Source organism: Callorhinus ursinus, unplaced genomic scaffold, assembly GCF_003265705.2.
Source record: "Callorhinus ursinus isolate GAN/ISIS: 27379988/994484 unplaced genomic scaffold, GSC_fseal_2.0 scaffold8, whole genome shotgun sequence".
NCBI classification, from domain to species: Eukaryota; Metazoa; Chordata; class Mammalia; order Carnivora; family Otariidae; genus Callorhinus; species Callorhinus ursinus.
The window spans coordinates 45696122-45704275 of record NW_027397070.1 but is presented as its reverse complement, the minus strand read 5'-3'; the positions used below and the strand labels follow the sequence as shown (position 1 = coordinate 45704275).

Genomic DNA, 8154 nt, shown 5'->3' with positions numbered 1-8154 from the left:
TCTGTTGTTTCAGTCACCCAGTCTACGGTATTTTGTTATAGCAGCCCAAGCTAAGACACAGTGCTCCCTGAATATGTGGCTTGATGTCTTTGTCAGTTTTGAAACAATTCTCAACTATTATCTCTTCAGATACACTTATGCAATGCTTTGCAGCCCTCAAAGAAAATGAGGAATGAGGCTTCTAAGAATGTCACACTATGATTTTCCAAAGTCTATTCTTAAAGCCAGGAAGCAGGAAAATAAATCATAGTCATTCATCCTTGAAACAGAGTTTAGACTTAACTATTCTAGAGATGCTCCCCATCTTTACCCCAACTCCTCCTCCCAAAGGATTCTTCTCTGATCTCCATGAGGAAAAGGTCAGCCTGGCTTCCTTATACCAACACCTCTCTGTAGGTTTGGCCAATGAAAATTCTACCCTGCTACCAGTATTTGAACCAGCAACAAACATTGGATGGCAATTCTCCCACAGTGATTAAAAAAAAAAAAAAGTGACCTAGTATTTGTTCAACTTTAAATTTCATCCATGGCTCAAAGTGTTAAGTAAAAAAATCTAGAAGAAGATACAAATTTTAACAGAGGGGATGCTTTTTACTTTTTGTGTTGTATACCTCTAATTGAATCTTCTACAATAGACATGTGTTACATTAGTAAATTAATGAAAACATAATGTATTAAAAATGTTACCTAAAATATATCATTAATATCCATGACATGAATTTAACATTATCCAGGGGACAACTGATTCACATGATTATTAAATACCAGAATCTGACCTCGAATTTCTCATGTCAATAACAGACCAACACATTACAATTTAGGGGAAGCTATATTCTGGGTACCTCCAAGATGTTTGCAGAAAAAGGTTAGAATTTGTTTCCAAGCATCTTCCTGAGCCTTAGAATGAGCCCTGGGCTGCCCACCCCAGATTACAGATTTGTTCACAAATTTGTGCACAGAAGCTGGGCATAGGGGGAAGTAAGGAGGCTCGATATAATGCCCAGTCCCAGGATAAGAGATGATCTGGGGTTTTTCCTTTCCATGGGCCTGTAACCGTTCGGAGGCTATTTGGGCATATAACTCACTCCTCCAGTTATGGTCATCCTGACCAACGATGAAGAGGATGGGCCCCTGGGCCTTCTCTATTGGAATCATGCTGGGGTTCTCATGCCCTCCTACAATATCATTCAAAATATCCACAATGTCCAGGAGACCTGAGAAAGCTACCTTGATTCTCCTAAAATCATAGCCCAATGATGGGATGCAAGTCTGCTTGTAGTGTATGGCTGTGTTTCCACTGAACCCAGATCCATTGATGGAAACTGTGGCTGAGATGTTCTTCAAAAATGAGGCCATGGAAAGACAAATATCAGCCCCTAAAGAAATGCCCAGAAGCCCAATGCCTGGGCCCTTTACCTGGAAGAAAAGAAGAAGAGTCAAGAACGTATCTCATAGAAAAATGTTCTACAATGATGGCAATATTTTTCATCAACATCAATTCACCTAGTGAGTGTTGATACTTTGGGTCTGAGTTAAGCTGAGGGTAGAGGGAAGATGGGGGCTGGGAAGTAGCTGTCCCTTTAGAGGCTGACAGAGAAAAAATAAAATGGGGCTCCTGGTTGGCTCAGTTGGTAGCACACCTGACTCTTAATCTTAGAATTGTGAATTCGAGCCCCACACGGCAGAGATTACTTTAAAAAAAATAAAGCTATTACCTATAAAAACACCTTTTTTAAACATAACTAGAGATGCTAACTTTAATTTGTGAGTTGGCCACAAGATTATCTACCTCAGCTGACAGGAGTTTCTTCCCACATAAAAAATATCTGGGTGAACACATGGCAAATGAATTGTGAACTCACTGGCAAGTCTGGGTATTGATTACAAATGTTCCAGACTATCATCCACTAGAGAATGCTGAGTCACGGAGCTTGTCAAGTTCAGGTCCTCATTTAGGTGGGCATGATGTAAGTCTCAGTGTGCCAAGGTATCTAACTATGTGGAACCAAGTTCTGTTCTAAGTGAATGACTCACCAGATCCCATCTAAATATACTGGCAAATGATTAACTTTATAGAAACAAAGTAAGACTTCAGAGTCAGATTAAGTAGTTCTTAGCTTCTGAAATATGTGGGCAAGTTCTGATCAAAATCTGAGAACACACTGATACCAGAAAATTAAAGATTAAAAAATCAGAAAGAGTCTGCACAGAAAAGTAAACAATCAACAAAACTAAAAGACAACCTAAGGAATGGAAAAAGACATTTGCAAATCACATATCTGATAAAGGGTTAGTATCCAAAATTTAGAAAGAATTTATAAAACTCAACACCCAAGGCACCTGGGTGGTTCAGTGGGTTAAGTGTCTAACTCTTGATTTTGGCTCAGGTCATGATCTCAGGGTCCTGGGATCAAACCCTGCATTGGGCTCCCTGCTCAGAGGGGAGTCTGCTTCTCCCTCTCCCTTTGCCCCTCCCCCTGCTCATATTCACTCTTGTGTGCACTTTCTCTCTCTCAAAATTTTTTTTAAATCTTAAAAAAAAAAGATGTTCAACATTATTCATCATCAGGGAAATGCAAATCAAAACCACAATGAGATAGTACCTCATACCCATCAGAATGGCTAAAATCAATAACACAAGAAACAAGTGTTGGCAAGGATGTGGAGAAAAAGGAACACCCATGTACTGTTGGTGGGAATGCAAACTGGTGCAGCCACCGTGAAAAACAGTATAGAGGTTCCTCAAAAAGTTAAAAATAGAGCTACCCTACAATCCAGTAATCACGCTACTGGGTATTTATCCCAAAATACAAAAACACTAATTCAAAGGGATACATGCCCCCCTATGGGTATTGCAGCATTATTTACAATAGCCAAGATATGGAAGCAGCCTACGTGTGCATCAATAGATGAATGGATAAAGATGTGATGTGTGTATACACACACACACACACACACACACACAATGGAATATTATTCAGCCATAAAAAAGAATGAAAACTTGCCATTTGTAACAAGATGGATAGAACTAGAGAGTATAAGGCTAAGTGAAATAAGTTAGTCAGAGAAACAAATACCATGATTTCACTCACATGTGGAATTTAAGAAACAAAACAAAGGGAAAAAAAAGAGAAATCAAGAAGTGCACTCTTAACTATAGAGAACAAACTGATGGTTACCAGAGGGGAGGTGGATAGGGGGATGGGTTAAATAGGTGATGGGGATTAAGGAATGCACTTGTGATGAACTGTTGAATCCCTATATTGTTCACCTGAAATATAACACTGTATGTTAACTATACTGGAATTAAAATTAAAAACTTAAATAAAGAAAGCATGTAGGGGCGCCTGGGTGGCTCCATTGGTTAAGCGTCAGCCTTCAGCTCTGGTAATGATCTCAGGGTCCTGGGATCAGGCTCCCTGCTCAGTGGGGAGTCTGCTTCTCCTTCTCCCTCTGCCTCTTCCCTTTGCTCATGCTCTCTCTCTCTCAAATGAATAAATCAATCTTTTTTTTTAAATCATGTTAAAACTAACAAATTAGAAACTCATTTTGCATAACAAATGCAAATTCCTGAATAATTCCTTTAAATAAAACTTCACATGCATTTTTACAATTAATCCTATCTTACTAAGCCATCTGACAGAGAAAGTGTAAATAAGCACTTAAGCCAAGGAAGTCTCCAAAAGAAATTTCTGTGAAAGAAGAGTCGAACAGCAACAGGGCACCTGACACAGGTGAGTGCAAAGTGACACCCTCCCTGGATGTATTTCTAGAGAGAATGATACAATGAAGGACATTAGGAGAACCTTGGAGTGTTGAAGCATGTAGCACAGGGCTTCTTCAAAGTAGTCCAGGTGTATGCTGTCAATTTCCTCGGGGAGATCCTCAAAGTTATAATAAGCTAGAGCCAAGGTGGCAAAGCCATGACCAGCCAGAAGGCTGGCTCGATATTCCATCAGGCCCCCTCCAATTCCAAAGATGTCAATGATCCCCGGGAAAGGTCCAGGTCCTAGAGAAGAGAATATAAAAGAAAGGCATTATACAATTTAAATTTGCTTTCCTTTCACAGATCTATTTAGTGGGTTCCTATGAATCAAAGGGGAAAAAAAAACACAGCTCCCGGAGTTATTATGCAAAAGGAATACAAATATCTTGAAAGGAAAATCTACAAAGTACCTTCTCATTAATGAGTTTATCCTCCATACGATTCTATAAATTATCTACAAGGTTCTAAGAACCTTTAGTTATCAAGGGCTAACTTGAGTAACAAAGTCTTTCATTACTGACTACATCATGGAAGGAGGAATTTCATGTTTTAGACAGTGTTGATTCATAGTGTTCTGTTAGGGGAATGGACATAAAGTTAAGAATCTTGAAATAAAGCTTTATGTTGTGTTGCATTGACCCTTGGCTTTGTGTGTGTGTCTACTGATATTTCAGATGTCTACTTAGAGATAGGAAAGAAAAATAAATATCCAGAGATGGCTTCAGGTGAGAAAGCCAGTAGAATCTAAAGTGTGATCTGTGGTACAGAGGGGCATGAAGAAGTGGAGAAGAGGCCCAGTGTACCCAGGGCACTACAGAAGGGTGATATGGCAATAGCTTCCATTGATTGATAGGGCTGATGAGATCTATAAAGTAGTTATTAAAACAAAGTGGACCACATACCTACCCATCCTGACCCTTTTTATTTTTAACCTGCCGAATAACAGTACTCACCTCATTGAGATATTATGGAGAGTAAATGAGATAATGCAAGCAAAACGCATAACACAGAGCCCAACACATCAAAATACTCCATTTTGGTTGTTTGGCTACTGGCTTACTCATTGTCAGCTTCTCTGTCCTAACGGATGAGCTAAACAGCCTGCAGCAGTACCGGAAACCACTGGCCGCCACGGCACCCAGCCGCGCGCCCCCTAGCAGCGCACACTCACCAGGGGGCAAGAAGAGCGTGGCGCGCACCCGGCCCGCGCGCACCGGCTCCCGCCGCACGCCCGGCCGCACGAAGTTGCGCTCGTGCACCGCCCGGCCCAGGACGCGCCCGGCGTCCGGCTTGTGGCCGTCGAGCACCTCCAGCTCCACGACGAAGGGCGTCTGCACGTCCCGCTTCACAAACCGCCAAAACGGCTTATCCGGCTCCAGGGCCCAGAGCAGCCCCATGGGCTCGAGTCCCACGAAGCTGCCGCCCAGCGCGGGCGCGCGCGCCAGGTCCAGGAGGCCGCCGGCGTCGGCTTGGTACCGCGCGTGGGCCCGGAAGAGCGCGCCCTTCTCGTCGCGCAGGGACGCGCGCAGCGTGACGGGCTGTCGCGGGGCCAGGCCGCGCACGGCGATGCGCACGGGCTCGTCCCAGCTGCAGCTGCCCGCGGGCTGCAGGATCACCGTCACCATCCCGGCTGCACGCGGCTGCCCTCTGGACGTGGAGCCGGGAAGCCTCAGGTCGCGACTGGCCGAAGTCCGGCCCAGGCGGCGGAGTGCGCTTCGCAGGCCCGACGGGGTCAGGCGTCCCCTGGCGCAGGAATGGGGGGTGGCGGAGCCGCGTCAGGAGGCGTCTGGGCGCTGCACACCTGTGGCCTGCGCCCCCGGGCTCGCCTGAGTTAAAAGCAGCAGCAGGTCGTTCTCCCAGCCCGGGCGGGGGCGGGCCGCACGGAGCATCCTGAAAACTGGATGTGGTGCTGAACCCTCCTCCGAAACGCTTCTCTCCCTCCAGCCATTCTCAGTTGTTGGAGTGAAAGTTGGGTAATCGGATTCGTGTTGAAACCAGAACTGAGTGAGTTTAGGCAGAATTCCTAGAATCCCAGGCCCTCCGTGGAAAAGGGTAACTCTTTTTTTTTTAACTTTTAGTGAATTATAACACACGTACAAAAAGCGTGCAAACCCTAAGCGTACAGTCCAGTGAATTTTTACAATCGGAACATAACATACCTGTGTAACCAAGCACGGGAATCCAGAACCCTCATTACCAGCACTCCAGCAGCCGCCCTCATTCCTGCTCCAGGCATTTCCCTTGTCCCCAAAGGTACTCCATCCTATTCCAACAAAATGAGTTATTTTATGGGAATGAATCCTTCGGTGCGTCGTCTTTAGTGTCTTTCTGCTTTCACTCAACAGTGTTTATGAGATTCATGTCTATTGTTGGGTGTAGTTGTACATCATTTATTATCACTTCTAAGTGGTGTTCCATTTTATGATAGGACAAGTGTTTGTCAACTTTACTACCAATGGACATTGGATAGTACTCAGATTGGGACTATATAGTGCTATGCACATTCAAGAACCTATCTTTTGATGAACATACATGTGCATTTCAGTGGGGTATATACCTGAGAGTGGAATTGCTGTATGATAAGGAATGCATATGTTCAGCCTTAGTAGACACTAAAAGTCAACCGTTTGAATAGGACCCTAGAAGCAATATAGATATAATGTTCAGAGATGCCCAGTGTTTTATTTATACATACAACAATAATAGCTACTCTTTATCAATACCCAAATGCTTTAGGTACAAAATTCAACATGTTCACAAAACAATGGGAATATTTTCAGAATATCGCTGAGAAGGATCTTGAGGCTTGGAGAATATTAAGCCACTGAAGTTATCTAATTAGTAACAGCGCCTTGACTAACTCCCAATGTGGAACTCAAAGGTGAACAGCAGCATTGTGGTGAGGTGTAATCAGAGTTCTAGCTCTGGCTTTATTAACTAGTTCTGTAGCCTTCAACAAGTTTTTTATTTCTCTGGGTCTCAGAGTTCTTGTTTGTAACATAGTAAAAGTCTCTCATAGAGGATCAAACATGATAGTGTATGTGAAGTCTTAGAGTATGTGAAGCAAAACGTAAGGTTTGATTTCATAATTGCCAGAGACTGAGCCCATGTGTTTCATTTCTTCTCATGGTCTCCAGATAGTTGCCCTAGGTTTGCGTATTGCTTTCTAAACTGCTCTTATAAGAAAAATCAAAATATATTCTTTTTTAGAGAAAAAAATACATATTTTTTGAAACAGATGTAAGCAGTTCTGAAAAGTTTAAAATGTGAAATGATAGAATCTCTTCTCTTTCCAGTTCCCCTTTTCCCCTCAAAGGTGGTTGCATACATCTTGATTTTTTCCTGTATGTTTGAAGTATGTAAGCATATGGGAGTGTAAACATATTAATCCACCGTTCAGCAACTTGCAGACCTATGTTTTCATTTTTCTGTATATACAGGAATAGAATTGATGGGTCGTATGGCAACTGTGTTAAACCTTTCAAGGAGCTGCCAGACCATTTTTCGAAGTCCCATTTGAAATCCCACAGCAGTGTATGAGAGTTGGAATTAATCTACATCCTTGCCAACACTCGTTATTATCTGTCTTTCTCATTATAGACATCCTTTGTAGTTTTGATTTGCATTTCCTTGGTGACTAATGATGTTGAGCATCTTTTCTTGTGCTTATTGACCATTGTATGTCTTTGAAGAAATGTCTATTTAGATCCTTGACCTATTTTTTTTAAGTTGCGCTGTCTATTATTGAGTCAGAGGAGTTATTTATATATTGTACATATAAGTCCCTTATCAAATATGTGATTGACAAATATTTTCTCCCATTCTGTGAGTTGTCCTTTTATTATTTTTTAAAAGTTTTAATTTTTTTTTTTTTAAGTAGGCTCCACACCCAATGTGGGGCTTGAACTCACAACCCTGAGATTAAGAGTCGTATGCTCTACTGACTTGAGCCGGCCAGGTGCCCCTATATTTTTTAATGGTATCCTTTGATGCATAAAAGTTTTTAGGCTTTTTTTGTCTTTGTTTTTTTAAGTAAGCTCCATGCCCAATGTGAGGCTTGAACTTGTGACCCCAAGATCAAGAGTTGCATGCTCCACCAACTGAGCCATCCAGGTGCCCCTATTCCTGTATTTTCTTCTAGGAGTTCTGTAATTTTAGCTCTTACATGTAGGTCTTTATTGAGTCAGTTTATATATGGTTTGAGGTAGGGATCCAAATTCAGTATTTTGCATGTGGTTATCCAGTTGAGTCAACACCATTTGTTGAAAAGATCATTCTTTTCCCCACTGAATTTTTTTGGCATCCTTGTCAAAATTCAATTGACTATAGATGTGAGGGTTTATTTCTGGACTCTCAGTTCTATTCTGTTGATTTTTATCTCTGTCCTT

The 8154-nt window shown here is 42.2% G+C and overlaps 1 protein-coding gene and 1 non-coding gene across 2 annotated transcripts; one reads left to right on the top strand and one right to left on the bottom strand.

Annotated features, from left to right (window-relative positions):
* Nucleotides 1-554: 554 nt before the first annotated feature.
* On the bottom strand, nt 555-5701 carry ACOT4 (acyl-CoA thioesterase 4). Its single transcript, XM_025869201.2, has 3 exons — nt 4938-5701; nt 3807-4009; nt 555-1416 (listed from the first exon to the last, which is right to left on the bottom strand). The coding sequence occupies exons 1-3, from the start codon at nt 5389-5391 to the stop codon at nt 811-813; spliced, it is 1263 nt and encodes a 420-aa protein (XP_025724986.2). The 5' UTR covers nt 5392-5701; the 3' UTR covers nt 555-810.
* LOC112822870 (small nucleolar RNA SNORD56) lies at nt 1465-1535 on the top strand. Its single transcript, XR_003207852.1, has one exon. It is a non-coding gene; the product is annotated as a small nucleolar RNA SNORD56 (small nucleolar RNA).
* Nucleotides 5702-8154: the final 2453 nt, after the last annotated feature.